This window comes from Argentina silus (assembly GCF_951799395.1).
Source record: "Argentina silus genome assembly, chromosome: 13".
In the NCBI taxonomy this organism is placed as follows: Eukaryota; Metazoa; Chordata; class Actinopteri; order Argentiniformes; family Argentinidae; genus Argentina; species Argentina silus.
In genome coordinates, this window is record NC_139667.1 from 5,739,839 (window position 1) to 5,763,451 (window position 23,613).

The 23,613-nt window shown below is 41.5% G+C and overlaps 1 protein-coding gene across 4 annotated transcripts; it reads left to right on the forward strand.

Moving 5' to 3' along the window:
* The first annotated feature begins 8,291 nt into the window (after nucleotides 1–8,291).
* larp1b (La ribonucleoprotein 1B) lies at nucleotides 8,292–23,343 on the forward strand. Of its 4 annotated transcripts, none has more exons than XM_083683763.1 (19): nucleotides 8,292–9,016; nucleotides 10,749–10,810; nucleotides 11,092–11,148; nucleotides 11,300–11,522; nucleotides 11,793–11,957; nucleotides 12,552–12,677; nucleotides 12,947–13,118; nucleotides 13,964–14,108; nucleotides 14,207–14,384; nucleotides 14,671–14,885; nucleotides 15,434–15,787; nucleotides 17,184–17,301; nucleotides 17,548–17,729; nucleotides 17,956–18,062; nucleotides 18,336–18,499; nucleotides 18,866–19,010; nucleotides 20,414–20,523; nucleotides 20,762–20,889; nucleotides 21,052–23,343. In XM_083683763.1, exons 1-19 carry the CDS (start codon nucleotides 8,647–8,649, stop codon nucleotides 21,328–21,330), a joined length of 3,300 nt encoding a protein of 1,099 aa, XP_083539889.1. In that variant the 5' UTR covers nucleotides 8,292–8,646; the 3' UTR covers nucleotides 21,331–23,343. The 4 variants fall into 4 exon arrangements, with proteins under 4 accessions (XP_083539889.1, XP_083539890.1, XP_083539891.1 ...); XM_083683764.1 differs by having other exon boundaries at nucleotides 17,187–17,301; XM_083683765.1 differs by lacking the exon at nucleotides 11,793–11,957 and having other exon boundaries at nucleotides 21,052–23,341.
* Nucleotides 23,344–23,613: the final 270 nt, after the last annotated feature.

Here is a 23,613-nt window from a genome sequence, read left to right on the forward strand (position 1 = left end):
CTATTTCTCTGTGCATTACAATGATATTCAGAGATAAATAATTGTGTTCATTTTAGTTTAAAACACTAATTTAAATTTCTTATTAACCACAATATAACTACTTTCACACACAAGAAGAAAAACACATTCATAGAAAAACACATTCTCTGTCACATTACTGCACATCTCATATATTTTTGTTCTCATGATGTCACCCTGACATCACCAAATGTTTAATTTCACATGAAAAATTAAAAAAATAAAGCATAAAGAAAGTCATGTTTCAATGGAACTTATGAAATGTGTAATTGTTGGGTTTTCATAGCTGTTTCAACACTGGCACTTGATGTAGACATGATTTTGCTCACAAGCAGATATACAGCTCTGAATCCATGTCCTGGAAAACAAACACAGAACAGGATGGTATTATATCATAATGTTTTCACAATTAAAATTGGTCCAGAAATAGATTGACTTCTACAAGACTGTCATAACGTGGTATAATAAGTCATAAGTGGTAAACAAGACTAGTATGTTGATGGACTAAGATTATATTATTGAACAAGGCAATTTTTCCATGTTCAACCTAGTGTTTATTGAATACATACACTGGAGCTTTCATTGTTGTCTATGGAGTTATTGTTGGGTTTCTTGAATTGCTCTTGGCAGAATTTCCTGACACTTCTTTCTGTAGAAGAGAAGAAGTGAAAAATCACAATCACTTTCTCATAAGTGATATCTTAAAAAAAGTCTTTAGTACAAAATCACAGATGTGACTGTACCAGTATAGAACTTGAAAACAGATATAAAAAAACCTAACCTAACATTCTCAAATCTTGAGGTCTCCCCTTCACCTGTAAATTGGCCATTTCCCCTTGCCTCGACCCTCCCTCTTGGCTGACACGGTTGTGGCATGCTCTGCAAGGTCTTTCAGAAAGTCAAAGAGCTTCTCTGACTCTATACACTGCTTCCTATAATGACATCCAGGTAAACTTATCAGTAGCCAATAGCAAATCATGGAAAAAAAGAGTCAAAGTCTGTCTGTCGTCCTCTCTAATAGGCAGAAGGAGAGACAGATAGACTGTACAGTGCACTGTACATTCTGACCTGTAGCACTGCTGCTGTACCATAGGTCTACTAACACTTACATGTGAGTGATTGACATAACTCTGCTGTGCTTAGATTGGGTTACTTGACAGGTCTTGGTTAGCAGGGATTTGAGAAACATCTCCAAAGCCCGTGCTGATTTCTGTGGTTAAGGGATTGGCTCTCAATTACCAAATGGAACATAGGCATACTCCAATAAAAAATAATGTATTCATTATTTACAAAAACTTAAAACTGAGCAATGAGGGAAGAGGAAAAACAATCTTAGGAACACTGCTCTTAGAATGTATGCATAATACAGATGACTCTGTAGGCGCAGTACATTATTGCAAAAGGATACATATGATCACTGGTACAGCGGCAGCAATTCTTCCGACCTCAGTATCTTTCTGCATTATCTTTTTAATGCGACCCTGAAAAGTGAGCAGCTCAAGTGTCATGTCCGATGAAAGTGGCACATGCATGCCCGAAGTTGAAGATGGTTATTTCAAAACCACCATACATATAAAACACTTCTTTTTGGTTACTCACAGGTGGAAAACGCACGTTGTATTTTCTCTTCTGTCCAGGCATTTTGTAACTTTAAGTCCCCGTTTTGGGTTACATTTTTTAATATTTTCACGACACTTCGTCCTGAGCTCCATTTGTTTATGTTTCACAGGAAGTAGCTGAAAATGCTCTAAAAAAACACGCACTAGGGGTCACACCCATGACCTTCAATGACCCCACCCCGTGAAAAAAATAATCCAATATGCTAAAATTATAAATGTAATGTTGTTGTATTTGATAATTGATTACAAATGTATGAATGCTACCCCTAAATAGATACAGAAAGGGAGAAAATGCCTATGTAAACGATAGAGCAACAATTAAACATGATAAATGACATATAAAACACTACATATTTTCTAATACTTGTGGATATTAACAACAGTCTTATTGTCATGATGCCATGATTGTTGTTTAGAAAAACAGATGTTAATGATTATACAGGTATATATGGGTATAAGGTCCACTGACACAAGATAAAAGCTTCCCATGTCAGGTTATCGCTTTGTTAAGCGTTTTCCCCTGGACAGAATAGATCATGATCAGTGGTGTGGTGATTGCTTCCTGTATACTTGCCACCTGTTGTGTTTATGGCAAGTATTGCCCGTTTGCATATAATGTAGCTATGTACTATGGTGCATTTATGATCAACACTGAGATGACAGTACAGCATCGGATGAGGTGGTCAATATTCCATACAAAAAGAAAATAATAGACTTTATTCTACTCTTTTTCTCAAAGGCAACGAAAGGTGGCAAGGGGATGACCAGGCAACAAATCATTTCACTGATGAGAATCTCGATCAGGTAAGCATACTCCAGACACCTCACACTGTCAGATGATTTTTGCAACACAAGACATTGTGTGTCTTTAACCTTTTTGTGTCTTACAGGAGTTCCGTGACTATGTAAGACCCCCGAGCTTTCAGCACGATCCATTCGAGTGCCCAGACATGAGCCCCTCTCCCAGTGTTCCCACCTCAGGTGAGACTACTTTTAGACATTTCAAAGAAAAAAAAACTAAATGTGGCCCAGGGATGATGAAGTTTAAGAGGTATTTGAAACCTTTTGGGCATTCACACACATGCAAAGTAGATTGCATTTAATTGTCAAATAATGCATTAGTCTCTGCTAGAGTCTCTATGCTCTAAACTGTTATTTGCTGTAATTACAGTGGAGTATGTGAAAGCTGCAGATATCAAAGTCATAGCAGCACTTGGAGACTCCCTGACTGTGAGTAAAATTGTATTTTAAAGTGCAGTTAATCCCAAGAGTTGAAAACATTACACATTAGTTTCTTTTTTTTAAAATTAATCCATCACATACATTATCTTGAATAATGTAGCAAAATTTGTGTGACTTTACTGGCTGGCCAATGTAGTGAGCCTGAATGTTTCTTCTTCTGTTTTTATTGCAGACCGCTATTGGTGCAAATGGCTCTTCAATTATTTCAATTCCTTTTGAATATCGTCAGGTTTCATGGAGGTACCTACCTTCCACCCATTGATTTGTCATTAGAATAACAATTCAACTTAAATTATATTCACAGTATGTAATGATGTATACATAGATTATAATAATAATTATATACATTTCAAAGTACATGAATCGGCTGCCAACTTTCTTCAATTTCCGTGACAACAATGCCTTATCAGTGACTTGTCAGATGTTGATTGTCAAACTGATTTATGACCTTTATTTATTGACAGGATGAATTAGCTACCAGTAAATCTGTGATTAAGGGGCCCTTCAAGTATACTATCTCATCCATCTTATCATAGATTGATCGGAGTCAAATGTTGCTGATGCTGATGTTTTTTTTCATCACAATTCTTGTGTCTTTTCTTTTTGTTTTTCAGTATTGGAGGATATGGAACTTATAGAGATGTCATTACTCTTGCAAGTAAGTTCTAATGTTAACAAAGCATCGCTTTTTCCCTCTAGGAACATTTTTCTAACAAGTTATTTCTGTCTGGTTACAGATATTGTCAAACTCTTCAATCCCGAAGTGCTGGGACCGGCACCCATAGTGACTCTCAATGGCTATCCTACAACTATCAAAGACACAGGCTTCAATTTTGCTGTGACTGGACATAATACTCTGTAAGGGACTAACAATATGAACATATTTACAAAGTTATATTGTTTATCATGCATAGTTTGATAATGAGAGGTCAACAATGACTAGGGAAACTGATATCCCCAAACAGATACATTGTGACCGTGCATAACCAGATCTAACCAGCAACTGTGAAGTAACTAAATTGTTTATCAACCAATGTTAGCTTTTGATATCTTGACTTATTTACAATACAATATCCCATGTTGATAAGCGTGTGATCTGTTATGATGTGCCCTTAGAGGATAAAATAGCTGTAAAATCTATTTTACATTAGGTTCAAAGATCGGATTTATTTCACCTAGATCTATTGTTTAGTACCTTCATTAACTGATAATAATATTTTATTGACAGTATTTACTTTTCCTGACGTGTGTGTTCCAAGGTGTGTGTGTGTGTGGGGGATCATTACTTCATTATCTGTTATGTTTTTTCCCCACAGAAACGTCTCTGAGCAGGCAAGACATATGATAGATACATTCAAGTCCTATCCAGTAAGCTCTTTTTTATTGTATACACATGAGTCTGCTATATATATATATCTCTATGCCATTTACCTGACACTTTTATCCAAAGCAACTTACATTGCAGTGAGTGCACACATTTTTCAGTATATATGGTCCCAGCGGGAATCAAACCCACAACCTAAGCACTGTTAGCAACATGCTCTACCAACTGAGCTAACGACATAATGCAATCAAATTATATTTCAGGGCCTGAACTTCACAGAAGATTGGAAGCTGGTGACTGTGCTCATTGGGATGAATGATATCTGTGATCATTGTAAAAATGAGGTTTGACTTCTCTCATACAATCATTTGAGAAATTTGGAATAATAGTCAGTCTAACCCACACCTTATTTTATCTGTCCACCTTTACCAGTATTTGGAGTAACAGTGGCGTTTAACTTATAATAAAAGAGAGCTCTGCTGTTCTGCTTGTACAAGCTTAAGGCATGTAGACCTAACTGTTAATAGCGATGTAAAACAACTGTTAACTTGCTATAAATTGTCCACAGAGTCTCTTCTCTGCTGACAACTTCATCCACTTCATGACAGAGTCCCTTGACATGATGATGAATGAGGTACAGTCATGGATTATAGCTTTATTTCTTGAAATCTTGAATTTCCCCCAATGCACTGTGACTGATTATAATGACTTATGTCGTTGTTGGGAGTTATGATTCTCGCTCTCCCTATCTCTTGTTTTTTCTCTTTATCTCATCTCATTATTCCCAATCCTCCTTGTCTCACATATCTCTCTCTCAGGTGCCCAGGTTGATAGTGAACGTGGTGCAGCATCTTCCCATGGAGCCTCTGAGGGAGGTCTTCAAGCCCACTCTTGGTTGCAAGCTCCAAAAGTAAGCTCGCACTCACCTAAATGCCATAGTTACCATGAGCCACTGCCCACTGCTGTAAATCTACTGTAAACCCTAGTGTTTCTCAACCTTGGTACAGCTCCACTGAAACATCCTTATATAATCAACCTATGAAAACTCTGAGCTGAAACATGTGACTCTGTCTATATCTTAGGAGGTTCTGCTCTTGTTTGGTGTTGCCAGAGGATAACTCAACTGAGCTGAAGGAGGTTTTGGACGCCAATTTAGAATTCCAGGTGTGTGTGTGTGTGTGTGTGTGTGTGTGTGTGTGTGTGTGTGTGTGTGTGTGTATGTGTGTGTGTGTGGGTGTGGTGTGACCCTTAATCCCAAGTGTTTCCAGTGTTTAAATGTTATCTTATTACACAGTATCTGCAGATCAAATGTCCCCTTACACACAAGTGAACTTGTCATGCAATGTTATACTTTACTGATAACTTAATCTCTATATTTCCAGAGAAGACTGGAGAAGCTTCTGCACAGTGATCGTTTTTTCAAAAAGGACTTTGCTGTGATTCTGCAACCCTACCTACAACACGCACAGGCACCAAGACTGGACGTACGTCATTCAAGACTACTCTGATAAACACATCTAGTCAATCTGCATTATAATCTAGGACTTCATCTCTTCTTAATCACTTGGTTAGATTCATGAAAGCATAACAGATTATTTTTTAAAACATGTATTTTTCTCTCTTCCCTTTAGAATGGAAAAATCGACTTAAGCTATTTCACGGCTGACTGTTTCCATTTCTCTATAAAAGGACATGAAGAGTTGGCGAAAGGACTGTGGAACAACATGGTGAACACTCTGTTTGCATGTCCTTTATTTTAACAAAGGAAAGAGACACTTTTGCATTTGGGGACCACTAAATTGAGTTTTGTGATTCCTAATCTCTCAGTTTTCCTTTCAGTTCCAACCAGAGGGAGGGAAAGAGATGGTGAACAACATCTCACAGACTATAAAACTCATCTGCCCATCAAAGGTACGAAGTAGCATGCTTTATGTTTTCTACGATCAGTTTGTTTCTAAACATTTCTATGTTGTACTTTCAAGACTAATATAGCTGTCTTATCCTGTTGAAACATTGCAGGAGCATCCTTACATCTACACAAGACCCAGAGCTGTGTCTGCTGGACCACCCCTGACCCAGCTTTCCATGACTATGTTGACCTCAGTGCTACTATTCATTATGTTCACCGTGCACCCATATCAAAATATACTATAGGATTGTTTTACTAGTGCACAGATCTGTAATCTGATTATAGCACACATGTTGTATGTCCCACAAGTTAACAAGCTGAATTCAGAGATCTTTGGGCAAAATGTATATAGAATAGAGTAGATTATAACCTTAATGTCCATCCGATGATGAAATTTGCCTTCAGAATCACCATGCAGAAATTGGATTCATACACATTATCATCACATTATATCATCACATAATACACATTAACAGTGACACACACAATACACACACAAGGAACATGTGTACACACAGGTACACTGCTGCTGTTACACCAATGCCCTTATTGCACTTATCCTCTGTGTTAAAAAATAAGTTGATCTCCTTTTTCTTGCTGTGTTGCTGTGTAAAATATGTATTCTTTGAAATATTTGTGTGATATATTGATGCTCTCAGAGGACCTATAACCAGGCTAAAAGGGCTGTGATATATGCTATGCACTGCAGTAACAGATATCAGAATCAGAATCAGAATTCTTTTATTTGGCCAAGTATATTTGCACATACAGGAAATTGACATGGTGAGGTTGGTGCATGGGACATAAAAAAACAACAATATAGATATAAGCAAAATATTAACAAAACTTTTACAAAAACCTAAATATTAACAAAATGGCAAAAAAAAAATATATATATATATACAAAATAGAACAATAAAACTATAAATTATGTAGGCTGTGCCAGGCTAAGAGGCAATGAGGCTAGAGGCTGTGAAATTGGTATGGGGCATATACACTATAAATTAGAATACATTTAAATAAATATAAATTACACTGTTTGTGCATTATGCGTATATGTGTGTGTGCCTGTGAGAGAGAGAGAGAGAGAGAGACAGGGTGGGGTGGGGGGAGAGTGGAAGTCCCAGGGTCAGTGAGAGGCAGGGAGCTTGTTTGTGAGCCCCACTGCCATGGGGAAGAAACTGTTCAGGTGGCGCGAGGTTTTGGTCTTGATAGACTGGAACCTTTTTCTGGATGGAAGTCTATGGAAGAGGTGGTGACCAGGATGGGAAGGATCAGCGATGATCTTTCCTCCTCTCTTACTGGTCCTGGAGTGGAACAGGTCCAGGAGAGACAGCAGGTTGCAGCCGATGACCTTCTCGGCTGACCGAATGGTCCGCTGCAGTCTGCCTTTGTCGTTGGCAGTGGAGGCAGCGAACCAGACAGTGATCGATGAGCTGAGGATGGACTCAATGATGGCCATATACAGTGGCGTCTGACAAGAGCCATATATCAGCACATTTTGTATAACATTTATTGTCACACACACAAGGTAGAGAAACCATGATGTCTATGTAGGTAACCAGCGTCTGCAGATGTTCATGCATTTGATGCTACAGACGGTACAGTAGGCCTACATTTCCACCGTCTAGAGACAGGTTGCGCTGATGCTCTTCCGCAAAGAGACTATTCTTGCATTTTATATATTTACAGTAAAGAGCAGAGTGGACCCAATTGGACCGAACGGTCGGGACAGTCTTTCTCAGAAACATCACCTACCTTGAAATAATCGCCCAACACAGATTTATTATAGGCATACTACCTTTTTTGGCAGGTTGTTTTCGTGCGACTGTGCCATTCATTTCAGAAAGTGTCCACTGACAGCTGCGCATTCGGTCTTGCTGTGCCTGTTTATCATTGTGCTCTTTATTGTATGTGTCACAATGCACATCAATGCCGATTTACACCAAGAGGATGACATAGTTTAATGGTTTTAACCACAGACAGGTAAACAGCTGCCACACAGAACTCACGTTCTACATTTGGCCACGTCAGTTTCGGAACACCAAGCTTCGGGAAAAAAAAAAGAATCCTGTAGTATCACTGTCTGGTCAGCAGGGGCAGCAGCAAGCCGCTGTTTGCCGAGACTGCAGTGCTGTGTGTTGACCAGCGGCCACTGGTATCAAGTAGCGTAGTCGGTAGTTGAAATCAGAGGTTGTCGAGAGGTCGTCATACTGGTACTGTAAAGTTGCGAGAAAGTAAACTGTTTTAGGTTAATCTTTCGCACGATGACTAGATAAAGTGGTCTACTTGTAGACATGAAAACAAACTGAAAAAAAAAGCAGCGAAAAGCCAAGGTAACGTTTACAATTGATCGCTAGCTGGGTGGGCTATTTCGATCCAACCCAAAAGTTGTTTACAAGTTGCGGTTGTCAGCTTCAGTACTTATCGATAAAGCCTGGGTTTTTCTTTTCAAGTATATTTCTCTTTGATTAGAAGTTAAGACCTGAAAGACACGCTGGATTTAAAACCATTTTAGCGAGAAAACTTGCAGGATGTCCGCCCAAGTTGAATTTGACTCAAGTTTGACAGCGAACTGCTCAAGTGGTGGAGAGAACCAAAACAACCCAGACGCTGCTCAAACTCTGAGAACAGACCACGAGGAGGGACACAGAAGCCAGGAGGTTGATCTTGATGGACAAAAAGCTAAGGCAGTGAATGTTCAAATTCAGATGGATATGCATGAAAAATGCGATGTTAACGATAAAGAAAACGACCAAAATGCGTTGGCCAACAATGTGGACTCATGTGAAAGTGTGAAGCAAAAAGTTGTTGAAGCCCCGCCACCTAAAGTAAATCCATGGACTAAGAGGAATACCAGCTGCGTGTCAAACAACACAACTAATTCCGTCTCTCAAGAAAAAGGTAAGTTTGGATCCTCTCCCTGACCATACCGTGCCCAAAAATATGGCGAGATTTTGTGTTAGCTAACTAACGTTAGCCATTTTAGCTTAACTTTTGTTAGCATGCAGTGTTTTGAATATATGTGGGCTTGTACGGATAGTTCGCTTTTAGCAACAAAGTTTATGTGAAGGTATATGTGCGATCTTGTTGTCGCTTTTACATAGCGTGCTTTGAGTAACCCATTGTGCATGTTCTTTATTTTAATCGCAAAGTTATTTAGCTAACGTTAGCTAACTAGCTAGACAGGCTACCGCAACGTGGGTTTGGAAGGACAAATCAGAGTAAAGAGGTGTGGTTTGTTAGCCATGTTTGTGAGTGGCTGACAGCATCAGTCAACATGTTGAGTTTTCACAACGAGTTGCAATGTAAAATAAATAGCTATTCGTGTCAAAAATGACGAACGAGTACATAGTATATTATTACGTCTTAATTAGGGTTAACGTGAGGGTTAGTGTTTGAAATAATATTTTAGGTGAGACAGTCATACTTCCTGCTTTGCAGTCGCCAGCTCTTGCTGGAAGTGAGCAGTTATATCCAGTGTATCATATCAAGCAACAGCTGGCTGATATGTATCGCTATGTAACTTAGACAAAGAAACGTAGTGTAGTGTCCAGTCATATGCAGTGTTAGCTTTAGGCATGATCTCTAAGGTAACCGCGCTGTTAAGTTGCTGATGGTGGCATATTTTCCCCCTACCATCCCCCAGTATCTGATCAAATTGCACTGGAGCACGTGGAGTGCTGACAACTGCAGCTTTAGCTAACCGCTTTAGCTAACTGGCCGAGGTCCTCAGCACACGAGCACTTTGTAGGGATGTAGCCGGGCATACATTATCTTTAAATTAACATGGGCAGCATAGCCCGATGGTGAAAGATGTGTCTCCTACCATACCACAGTGGTATTTAAATTTGGTTTGTAAAATTAATTTCTCATTCGTTTTCCCACTTGGCCAATTTAGGTTACCTAAAAATAGGTTAAGGTCATCACAATAATTCTTTGTAAAAAGTATATTCTTCATGTTGGAATGGTGATGTATTAGACCACACTGTTTAAAAGAGTGTTTGAGGGTCGTGCAGGTTAGTGCAATACTGTGAGGACACTCACTGATGGTTACACCCCCTGTACACTTGGGCCTGGTCCCTTATCAGGTAGGCCATTCTCTGTACAGTGATAAAGACACTGTAAGGCACAGACCCTCCCAGGCAGTGGGAGCCTGGTAGATGCCCGTTTTAATTTTACCACACACACACACACACACACACACACACACACACACACACACTATTAAAACAACCTGAAACAGCTCTCTTGATCAGAAAATGTACCAACAACACAGGGTTCATTCTGCACCGATGTAAAGTAATAACCACTAAACCCAATCATAATCTGCATTTAGCCTAAATTTACTAAAAGGCCCGTCAACAACTGAGTATCATTCAAATGCGGAATGTATAATATATACCCCACAAAGTAGAGGTTAGAGATTAGAAGTAAAGTCGATGACTTTATTAAAACCATTGTCATTGACACAAGATTTAGCTCATAACTAGTTTACAACTTTATCTCGCAATAGAAAATAGCTGTGTGTATGCAAGGTACAGCATGTGATTCTGCTTTCATGCGTATGTACATTTTGATGACCTGACTTGAGGTTATGTTCCAGTTGTTTCAGTTTCTTTTCTTAAATCCACAGAGCAACAGACCCCTATGAAAGTTGTTCGTGCTGCCAAGCCTAGAACCAGAAAACCCAGCAAGGTAAAAGGCATTTTGACGTACACAAAAAGTAAAGTAGCCTGTCGATATGTTTATCAATTTGAAGTCTGTTTTGAGAGGCTGAATACAGACCACTTACCTATGGTCTGCAGAAGGACATAGCAATCCTACCTGGCACTTGATATGCTTGAAATTCAAGGATTTACACAAATTCAACAAGTTTGACTGACTGGTCTTTCCTTTTCGAGGTGTCCCCTTACTCAAGTCTAAACAAAGTGAATCTCTCTTAACTCTTATTTTTGTCTGTGATCTCTACATTTCAGTCCAGTGATTTCAGTGACATCACAAACTGGCCCACTCCTGGCGAATTAGCCAACGAGGTAAGGCATGAGTTGGAAGTGTAAAATGTATAATTTTAGTTGAGATGCCTATGTTGATAATAATCATTGCAGTTTATTTCACCCAGTCTTAGGTAAATCATCAGTTGCAGTGTCTCTGCCTTGACACAGCCATATTTTCCTCTTCTTCCAGCAAAACCAGAATGTCATTAATGGTCAGGGAAAGAAGCAGCCACCCCCAAGGAGAGAGAGGGAGAGAAAGAGGGACAGAGGAGAGAAAAGGCAGGACAACAATGATGGGAGTGAGAGCAAAGAGAATCATGAAGCTCAGCAGGACCCTCTGGCAGACCTGCCCCAAGATGATGAGGATGAGGAGGGGGAGGACTCTCAGAGTTCTGCTCTGAGGAAAAGAGGAGGTAAGCATTATCCAGGTGGAGCACATTCTTGTTCCCGAATCAAAACAATCGAAAACACTTTCCACAACACAACAAGTTAACATATGATTTAAAGTTAGACCTCACTGTTTGGCACCAAAATAGTTAAGAAATCCCTCTCTGTGAGCGATAAACGCAAACTCCTGGGTGTGGCTTTGTTCAATACAGATGTAACTCTTGTCGTCCGTATTGCCCAGTGCGTCTGTCCGAACCTGAGATCAAGTGCTGTTTTTCGCTGTGCGCCACCGCTAGGTAACAAGCGTAAGTGGGTATCACTCCCACTGGAAGAAACATGCCGGGACGGTGTGGCGGCAACGAGCTCTAGCGGGACGTGCCTGAGCTCTGACCCCGAGCGCTCTGACCCCACGTCGCCCAACCGAATGCCCCATAGTAACAGAGAGCATGATAGCTCCAGGAGTAAGTTGTTCATGTGTTCACCCCCCCCCCCCCCCCCCTGTTACGTTCCCTCACACACAGGCGTCCATTTTGTGAGTGCTGTCCATCCCGTGGTTTAGCTGCCGTCTGTTTAGGACATCGTCCGTCTCTCATGTTCCCTCTCCTCTCCTCTCCTCTCCTCTCCCTCTTAGTTCATTGTGTTCAAGAGAAGAAAAAAAAAAAAAAAAGATTCTTTCATGTACTAAAACATCAGTAGTTTGCTGATGACTAAAGTTATAATGTTCTTTTCCTTATCTACCAGAAACATAATTGACTATGATATTCAACATGTGGACAGATTGAAAATGTTTTCTCTCTTAAAAATAATTAATTGATGTCGCAATACTGGTAAGGTGATTGCATTTGGAGCATATTTAACACACCTCTAAAGGTCCAGGAATGGTGGGACGCGATAGTGATCGGACACTCAAATATGATCACATTTCGTACAGAGTAATATGAACCAATCAAATGTGCTTGGTTGGTTTACATTAGTCTGTAATAGCAGATCTCTACCCGTTGTTTGTTTTTGTGAGGTTTCAATTTCCTGTCACTGGTGGATGGTTGCCCTCCTAGGTTGGAGGAGAGAGCAGCGGGAGCATGCAGATGATGCAGGGAGCTCGCGCAGCGAGGGCGGCAGTGTCCGCGGAGGTCTCAGAGGCAGAGGAAGAGGCCGCGGTCGAGGGAGAGGTCGTGGTCGAGGTAACTCGCAAAACATTGTGATGGTTTTTGTGTGCGTCATGGTCTCATGATTATTCGTCATACACACACACACACACACACACACACACACACACACTATTGCATGGCTCCTTTGAACAGCCAATTTTTTGTATTCAAATTCAACTTTATTTACATGGCAAATTTCATTTAGTTTAGTTGTTACGGAACACACGGGATGACCTATTTCTATTGCTAAAAGAATCTAGAAGTTCTTCATGGAGTTTTTGACTGTTTCTTCCCTTTCCCAGGCCGCTATGACCACTCTCAAAGCTACCGAGACTCCTACTCCTCAGATGGGTCCAAAGGGCAGCCAGCTGAGTTTGGCTCCAACATGGTGTACTACTATCATGATGACGGCAACAGGGTCCAGATGTACACAGTAGATGAGAAGCTTCTGAAGGATTACATTAAACGCCAAATGTGAGAAATTAAATAACACAGTACCACTCCTGATGTAAATACATTAGTCAAACAGTTAAAAAGGGTGTGTGTGTGTACAGTAACCCATGAAATAGTAATTAATCCTCATTAGCTGGTGTGTGTGTGTGTGTGTGTGTGTGTGTGTGTGTGTGTGTGTGTGTGTGTGTGTGTGTGTGTGTGTGTGTGTGTGTGTGTGTTGCTTGCTTGCTTGCTGTAGTCTGGGGGGGTCTGATACAGTACAGTGTCATTTTGTTTTTCAACATCAACCTCAGTCTGATAGTTAATCCTGCGGGGGGCAGTGTTTGTGCTGTGGTTGAGTGGCAGCCTCAGCCTCAGAGCATAGCCAGACTTGGGAGTAGTGGTTGGGAGGTGTACTTCTATATATAGCCCCAGTGCCTGGGAGGACGTAAATGATCTGCGGGCCTGACTGCGGAAGTGAACAGGACTGTTAGTGGCTGTAGGGGGGTGGGGCTGGCGAGGGACATTCTTGCTCTCCTCTCGTCTCTTTTATTGCTATTCAGGCTGCTCACCCAGCCAGCGTACACTCAGCCCTGCTGAATAACTTCAAAAGAACTACTCCCTTTTGCCCTCGGGTTGGGTTGGAGTATTAAACTCCTTGTGTTTACTACTGTCGTTGTGTATCTTGCCATTTTAAGAGTGCTTTTGCAGGAGGGTTTTAGAAATTAATTGATTTCACAGGTTTGAATTTTGGACACAGCTTACGGTTACAGCGTGTTCCTGGACGCAGGCGTATACATAAAAACACACGCCATATGCAAAGTCTTTCATCGACACAGTGCACACTATTTCACATGCCTCTAACTGCCATATTTAATTCATCCCAGTGAGTACTACTTCAGTCTTCACAACCTCGAGAGAGATTTCTTTCTGAGGAGGAAGATGGACACCCAAGGTTTCCTTCCCATCTCCCTCATTGCTGGCTTCCACAGAGTTCAGGCCCTCACCACTGATGTCAACCTGATAGTTGAGGTAAATCAAACGTATAGATACATTTTTTGTTTTAATTTTTTTATTGATCAATGTGTACTGTAGTTCACCTATGGCAACGTGTGTGTGTGTGAGACCAGGCCCTGAAGAGCAGCACAGAGGTGGAGCTGATTGATGAGAAGATTCGTTGTAAGGTTGATCCAGAACGTTGGCCGATACCCTGCCCTCCTTCTGTGGGCTCCCCACGTACCGACTTCTCCCAACTCATCAACTGTCCCGAGTTTGTCCCAGGACAAGCCTTCTCCTCCATCACCACTGGTTAGTAACTATCTTTGGATGCTACGCTAGCTCATGATGTGAATGGTAAAGGCATTAGTTACTTCCAATAGCATGTACATGTTTCTGTCTGATATTGTGAAAAAAAGACAGGAAAATGTCAAATTAGGTTTGACCACTTGGCTACCAAGTTGGCATCTTAAAAACAGTAAAAACTGCCTTGTAGCCATTACGTCCAGGACTTCATTTCTGATTCCTTAAGTAGGGAATATTACATAAAATACTACGGTCTCACTCGTCTCTAATCTTTCCCTTTTGGTCGTGACAGACTCTTCCCCAGGCTCTTCCCCTGTCAAACAGATGGCTACTGAATCTGCTAATCCTAAAAGCCCATCCCAGGCTCTCACCGCCAAAGACTCTGACCTATCGAAAGACTTGTCCACCAATGACGTAAAGGGCCCACCCAAGTGCCAGCCAGACCCTGAGGCTCAGCCCTGGGTCCAGGTGGAGAAACGCCACCGGACTTCCAGTGGCAAGACCAAGGTACGACGGCATGGGTGTACAGTGGTTAGTGCACGAGGCACACTTCACATACAATTCCTATGTCGCCTTCTCTGACAGAAGCCTCTCACACTAACCCCACCGTCTCCTACGCTTTACCTCAGATATCTGTACCTTACGTCATCTCCCATTCGTGTCCCCGTCTGTCTACTCGTCTTCCTTTCTCCGTTCACCCTTCTCCGCTTGTCTCTCTGTGTCCTCCTCTTGGACAGCAGCATATCAGTGATGATGTGCGCCATGACAGCACATGTCCCCCGGTGCCCCAGTTACCCTCTTGCCCTTCTGCAGTTGAGTACTCTCATCTCACCTCATTCACTCTCCTTCTGTCTTGTCCCCTTTCTCTCCACACACACACCTCTCACTTCAACTAAAGACACGCCCGGAATACGAGAATACAATACAATACAGAATACAAGTCCAGTGTTTTGTGTATTTGAACCATCCTCTCCAGATCCAGTATCTCACTGTAATGTATGTCACGGTTGGTGATTTACCTATTAGTTGATGCCTCCCCTCTTATTGTTGTCCAGGAGCACAGCAACCCTCCCCAGCCCAGGCTTAAGGCCCCAGAGCCAGACCCGGAGGAGCTAGACTTCATGTTTGACGAGGAGATGGAGCAGATGGCCCCGCGGAAGAACACCTTCACCGACTGGTCGGACGACGACTCCGACTATGAGATTGATGACCGGGACGTCAACAAGATCCTCATCGTCACCCAGACACCCCCTCACCTGCGCAAGCACCCTAGTGGCGACAGAACGGGCAACCATGAGTCCCGTGCCAGGATCACAGTTGACCTGGCCAAAGCTATCAACGATGGGCTGTACTACTACGAACAGGACCTGTGGACAGGGGAGGAGCAGCCAGAATGTTCTACCACAAAGGTAAGGGAGGGATAGTTGGGGCAGGAAACAGTAAATATGTGGCAATATTTGACTGAAGCTTCATGAAGACCTAATGTTGTAGGGCTCATTTAAACAATTATTTTTTTTAGAATTGATCAAATAAAGAACTAATGTTACTGCACAGTCCAACAGTCCTTTAGGGGGTGAGCTTGAGAATCATGGCTGTGACTTGTGGTGTTATCCAGTGTTGAGTGTTGCATACCCCCCAGAAGACAGACCCTACTGGAGTTCAGACCAAAGAGCACTCAACATATAGACTTCCCAACAGAACGGTTGTACAGAGCTGCCAACATGTAAAACATCCCAAAATAGCCCACTATTTATCACCCACTATATGAGCCTCCCTATAACTACGTGTGTGTGTCTCAAGGGTGCATTTGGAGTTAACCCTCTGAGTCGCTGCCCTGTTGTTTAAACAGCAAACAATCTGGGTCACAGAGCATTGCCCAATTCTGGCAATTTTTATGCCACACAGGCAATCGGCGAGCATGCTCACTTGGAATACACTGAATACGATAGACTACTGGAGAATAACACAATGTAGCTGTTCAGCAGTGCTCCTGTTTGCATGGCATGTGTCCTATTTTCAAGATGGCCGTCAGCCACTTATGTATTTGTGTGTTTTGTTAAGCAGGAGGAGTAAGGGAAGGGACAGACCAGGAGTGCAGGGTCAGAGACAGGAGGAAGAGTGAGAGAATGACCCACCTGTTGATTGACTTGTTCAGCAGCATGTCGGGCCTCAGAGGCTCTCACACTCCACTACTTCAGCCCCCCGACAAACTCTTTAACTACCAAAAATGCATGACAATAAAAATAGTGAATCATGATCAAGGATAATGTGTGTTTGCTCATGATTCTTATAAGATATTAATCTACATAGATGGTGACAAGTGTTTCATTATAGTATGTATGGTGTTGTGTCAGTGAATTTCAGAATGGTCAGTTAATGTTCTGCTCATAGTGTTGGTGTTGTCCCATCATGTGGGAAATGTACCATCTGAGTTCATACACCAAGGTCACAATTGCGTGTACAGTTCAAAGTACTCTCTCTTTTGATAAAGCATGCAGAACATCACATCTGTTGTCGGTCACACGTCATATTGCTTTTCCCTCAGGCGTCTCCTAAAGGTTTTGACAGCCAATCTTTTTTTTTACATACTATTCAAATTTGTCTCTCCAACCAAATAAACAATAACGGTTTCCTGTAACACTCATCATTTGTATCATATTTCGCACAGGTAGCTGGCTGCCTTAAGTAGTGGATTGCTTATTAACATACCCAGTGACTAAAGGCGTAAAGGTGATCTAATGTTATGCTTTATGTGTGTTTGTGTTCATGTGTTGGTTCTGATGGTGTGTTGTCCTCCTCCCCCAGCAGGATGTGGAAACCTTCAAGAAACTGAATATAATCAGTAAAGATGAGTTTGACACCCTCACCCCCAGAAACCCCGTTGATCCAACCCAGGAAGTGCCACCGCCTCTTCCACAGACAGGTTTGTTGAGTCAATTCACTCTCCAATGAATGTAGCACAGCATGACACATGACCATTCCAAAATCACCGTTATGAATCACCTTAACTCTTAACACATACGACAATTGTACACATTATGTTTGTTGTACATTTATTGTGAGTTGTGATTGCAGCACCTCATGATTAACAGCCTATAAGACTGCAGTATTGCCTCTAGTCTGGGACTGTACATTCAGCCTGCTGATTTTTAACCGTTGCCATTTTCAGAGGAAATGCTGGGAGTGTCAGATGGCATGGCCCAATCTCTGCCCACCACTGTCCCAGACTCCCCCGGCACTCACCAACCTAGAACCCCCAAGACCCCACGCACCCCTGGGCGGCAGGACCCCAACAAGACCCCTCGTTTCTACCCTGTCCCCATTAAGGAGAGTGGTGACATTGATGGGCAGGTGAGGGTCCACAATTGTCTTTATTCTAAGTTTGATCTATTATCCAAGGTCCAGGTGTCAAAGTTTATTGCTAGTCAAATTGTGCTCTAGATTTAATGTAGTTAACTGCATTATTGCATTATATTATTGTGTATATTATATATTGTTTGTGCCTCTCCCTGCCTGTGGTTGCGTGCATGCATGCATGCCTGGGAACGTGAGTTTAACCCTTGTGTTCATGTTCCAGACGCCCAGGAAGAAGAAGACCCGCCACAGCTCCAACCCCCCTCAGGAGTGCCACGTCGGCTGGGTGATGGACTCCCGGGAGCACCGGCCTCGCACTTCCTCCATCAGGTACTCTCCCTATTCATACACTCTGCTCTTCTTTACTTCCTTCCTTCTTTACCCTCTGCCTCTTTAACTCTTCATCTGACTCTTCATCATGTAGGGCTGTTGATACCCCCCCCCCCCCCCCCCTCCCTGTTTTTCTATCTCTCTGTCTCATCTCTTTTTCTCCTCTGTCCCTCTGTCATGGCCTCTTTTCTACCTCTAGTCCTGTCTCCCCCCCCGCCCCCCCCCCCCTACCCATTTTTAACTAATTCCATATCCGCTTCCACTCGTTTACAGCAGCTCCAACGCGTCTCCGTCTGAGGGAGCCCCCTCCCTGTCAGGGAGTTACGGCTGCACCCCCCACTCTCTGCCCAAGTTCTGGCACCCATCCCATGAGCTCTTGCGTGATAACGGCTTCACTCAGCAGGTGTACCACAAGTACCGCCGGCGGTGCCTCAATGGTATGGCTTCAACCTACAGCTACACACGAGTGCCAAAGGCATGCAGATGTGCTCACAAACAAACTCAACCTGCTCTGAGTGTGTTGAAATGTCATGTAACACCAGGGTGTGTTGATTGATTACACACATTGGTTCAGATGACAATTTACATTTACATTACGTTTACAAATACAAAAATGTATTTGTTGTAAGTCGCTTTGGATAAACATGGCGTCTGCTAAATGCCATAAATGTAATGTAGATGGCAAACAAACCCAACAATGCACATTTCTTACATCCATTAATGACTCAAAGAGGGGATGACGGCTAAACTGAGTTTAGTGTGCTGTACTAAGCTGATTTTTGCCATTTAATTGTCTTTTGCAGAGAGGAAACGGTTAGGTATTGGCCTGTCTCAGGAGATGAACACCCTGTTCAGGTTTTGGTCGTTCTTCTTGCGGGATAACTTCAACAGGAAGATGTATGAAGAGTTTAAACAGTGCGCTCTGGAAGATGCCAAGGAAAATTACAGGTAAATACAAACTTGAATTGTTGACGTAATAAGTGTATATATACACACTCACTGAGCACTTTATTAGGAACACCTGTACACCTTCTCATGGTGGAGGTGGTGTAATGGTGTGGGGAATGTTTTCTTGGCACACTTTGGGCCCGTTAATACCAATCAATCATCGCTTGAATGCCACAGCCTATTTGAGTATTGTTGCTGACCATGTGCATCCCTTCATGGCCACAATTTACCCATCTTCTAATGGCTACTTCCAGCATGATAATGCACCATGTCACAAAGCAAAAGTCCTCTCAAACTGGTTTCATTACCATGACAATGAGTTCAGTGTTCTTCAGTGGACTTCCCAGTCACTGGACCTGAATACAATAGAACACCTTTGGGATGTGGTAGAACGACATTCACAGCTTGAAAGTGCACCTGAAAAATCTGCAGGAATTGCGTGATGCAGTATAGTGTTAATGAAGTGCTCAGTGAGTGTATATATCCACAGATTCTCCACAGGTACTTTTTAGGCTGTTGGAGAGGGTTAATAGGGGAAGGAGGCAGTCTCAGAAGAACATTGTGTTTTTTTGGCAGAGGCACATAGAAACACCTGCCAAGCCAACATTCTTGTCTAAATATGTAGGTACTATGGGTGACGTGATTATATAACTTATTATACAACTAACTAGTTAATAAGAGATCTCTACTCACATGCTGTATGTCGAGAGTAGCTCTCCTAATTATGAGAGAAGATTCTAATCACAATGCCTCACACGCCAAAATGGACACCTTAACCATATTTGTGCACCGAGCATTGAGTCGTGCAAACACAAACTAATTGATCATAAAGATGTATCTCGGCATAACCAGGCCAAAAGTCATTCAAAGTGACGGGCTAGCAGATTATCCTAGCATATGGATCACGATTTGATCGCAGACACAATGAACCGAAAACACTTGTAAAGTGACAGCAGTTGATCATTCCCTTTGGCTCACAAACACAGAGAGTAATTAACATGTAAGCACATGTCAGTAGAATGTAGTGGTCACCATTATAGCTTACAGCATATTTTCAGACCAGTTTACTAATCAGCCTGTCTTCAAATCCATCTACATGAGGTTGAGTGAGGGTGTGTCGTGTAAGCACAAGACAGTGAAAACTGCAAATCTGGTCTGTCCTGTTTTGTTTTATAGTCAACGGTAGAGAGGAAAATCATTTGTTAAATGCCTATGCTCAAGTGATTCACAGGTATACTTGCTGTATAGGTCAGTTCATGTGTACACACACACTCTTATTCAAAGCATGTTCATACATTGGCAATATATCAACTGCTTACTGTTGGTTTCATGTTGAGCCCTTGAAATCACTTGTCCTTTTGTCAGAACTGCAGCTGTTTATTATCTTTAATCTTCTCCTAAAGGTATGGGCTGGAGTGTCTCTTCAGATACTACAGCTACGGTTTGGAGAGGAGATTCAGGGTAGACTTGTTCAAGGACTTTCAAGAGGAGACCTTAAGAGATTTTGAAACAGGTAACTTGTCTTTCATATGACATTTGTCTTATTTTCTGCTGTCAACTTGTACATTGTAACCTGGACTAACTTGTCAGAAGGTAAACCTTGTTTGTATGGACATAAAAATAAAAGCTAACTGCAGCTTAATGGGCTTAGCATTTATCTTTGTGTTGAATGATCCATTGGAGCAGAATGGAGATACATTTGTTTTGGTCAGTCATGGGAGTTGAACTAAGGCTTTGTATCTCCTGTCTAGGCCAGCTCTATGGACTGGAGAAGTTCTGGGCCTTCCTGAAATACTCTCAGATGAAGAACCAGCCCATTGACCCCAAGCTTCAGGAACACCTTGGGAAATTCAAAAATCTGGAGGACTTCAGAGTGGATGTAAGTGTGTCAGTGTTTGTGAATAAAGAAAGGGAGAAAGAGGTGCTGGATTGGTGCTGTATGTGAATGTTTGATGATGGATGTTTAAGTAGAAAGTGCATGTCATTTTGTTGTTGTTGTGCTTATTGTGGTGGCCCTAATTTCTGTCTGTGTTTGTTGCAGCCTCCCATGGGGGAGGAAAGTGGCAGGAGGAGACGCCACTCCTCCTCAGCAGGGGATGAAGGGAGGCGCAGACGACACAACTCAAACTCCAAGCCCACCTCCAAGTCCTCAACTACCAATCAGCCTGTTGCTCCTGCCTCTACTGCCACCATGGCTCCTGCTGCATCAGTACAGAACGTGCCCAAAGAAAATACCAAGAGAGTCACACCAGCTGATGGGCGGAAGGGTGAGCCTGGAGCTGGCAACACCAAAAAGGACACTCGTGCACCAAACAAATGATATATTGTCGTGATGGAGAGGCCTCATCTCACAGGGTGACATAAGGAAAGCTAAACAGTCAGAAACAAATGCTCTCTTCAGAGGATATATTGTTTTGTTGTTCAGGACTGCTTAGGATGATTGATTTGATTGTTGTCATTTGATTTTTAAGCAAGCATACACAGTAGGCTTTAGAGAGTGAAGTTATCAAGGCACTCTACAGCTCAAACGTTTACAAAATAATGCATTCCTGCATTGAATTAGCCAAGTGTTTAATTCTTTGGGATGCCTTACATTTCAATAAGTGTCTATTGACATTTATTTTTTATTTTTTTTACAGCTAATCTAGTTTGCCGTCATAGTGCTTTTTAGTCTTTGGTGCGTGGTCCTAGCAAGGACAATATATTTTGCCAATGGTGCATATCGTCAGCATAGTGTCCCGGAAAAACCTTATTATGTAAACTTTTCAGGAATTGCAAAAAGGGGATCTGATCTCAGAGTGATTAAAATTTCTCAAGGTATTTTGAATTAATTGGTTTGGTCATAGGGTCATGAAACTTCCTGAGCACATGGAGAATGGCAGCTTTCAATTAATGTTAAAAACATTTTTGATTTTTTTTAAATGGAGATGCAAGGTTTTTTCCTGGACACCAATGAAAGGACAACTTTTACCTCAACTGTTTGGGGTGAAAGTTTTGAAATTGACACCATTGCATCTATATTTCTCGTGGAAGTTTATGGAAGAATAAAAAAATAAAATAAAAAAAAAGAAGCCTTTACAGACCTACTTTTGGAATTTATAGACAATAAGGAATAGACCATTATGGTGGCAGTCATTGGTCTTGTATTGAATGACCCTTGTATACTCCTCTTTAACAGATGTTTTTATTGTGTGCCTGCGTTTGGCTCCCCTCAAGCAAACTTAAAGGAGGGGGGGGGGGAAAGAGTGTTGATTTTTTTTCTGTACTTTCTTGAATTGGGAAGTATCTATCAACTTAATTACTTAGATGTTTTAAACTAGATGTCTTTCTAAAGTTATTTCTATAAAAATCTATCAGAGGTATGGTAATTTATTGTTGTTTATTGGATTGATGGAATAGATAATTATTTTTTTGCTTTAACGCTTCATATTAAAAACATGAGGAAATGTGAATGACTGTGACAGCTATAATTATGTATGAGCCGACCTTATTCAGATTCAAGAGGCTTTTTAACTTCAGTACATCAGTAAGTGTTCACAGTGTGACTTTATACAGCAATTTACCCAAGACATCAAGAGAGATCTTAGTTGTGAAAGTATTGGTTTTGAAAAATGTACATATTATGCAAATCATTTGCAATTGATATTTCATTTTCTGTTTGATTTTATTTTATTAATTAATTTCTTGCGCATTTGTTGCATTAATTGTGTGTTTGTGTGTGTGTTTTTAGTTAGCTATGCATGTTAATGCCAGACTTTCTTTTAATGAATTGTAAAATGTGAAAAGATATAAAGTAGGCCTACAGAATTGATTGAAAAACATCTGTTTGTGGTCTGTAATGTAATTGTTTGACTTAATTAGTCACCATTATTGCAATATCCTTTGCTGCCAGCCAACCTTCTGTTCACACTCTAAAATGTGAGTAACAGAAGTGGTTGTGTTCAGGTCTGAACAAGATTAATTTATTCAGTGTCAGTGCACTCCATTTGCTCCGGAAATGCATCCTATGCAAATTTTGCTATAGGCTTGCCTGTCTCCTCTCACACCACTACAGTACTTCCATGCTTGGCATCAGGGTCTGGGGTCCTAATCAAATAATGAAAAATAGAAGTACAAGAGTACATGGAAGCCCAGCTCTGATAATCGGGACATGTTGTCTTCAGACCAATACACTCAGGCATGTGAAACATGTAGCTGACCTGTAATATAATAATAAATACATGTCTGGGAACAGTTGTTTCACATAGATGACAGACCTCGCTGTCAGGCATAGGCAACATTGCAATTGCATGTTGCAGAGTGGTAAGAAGCTGTTCTATATTGGATGCAATACCAACCCCATGTTTTTGTCCTTTAGAGATTAATATTTGTCTTATGTAACAGATTGACCCGTATTTGATAATTGAAAGATACCTCAATACTGGGTATGATATTCTGTAAAGGCTCACTACTGAATGTGTTGCTATAAACTGGGCTTTTGGTTGATTTCACAAGAAAGTCCATTTGATGAGAAGTTACAATAGCTTTGTAATATTGCTGCCTATGTTCAAAAGTTATTTTCTTCATTCATGCATCAATAGCCTATTGTCCTGCCCATGTTATT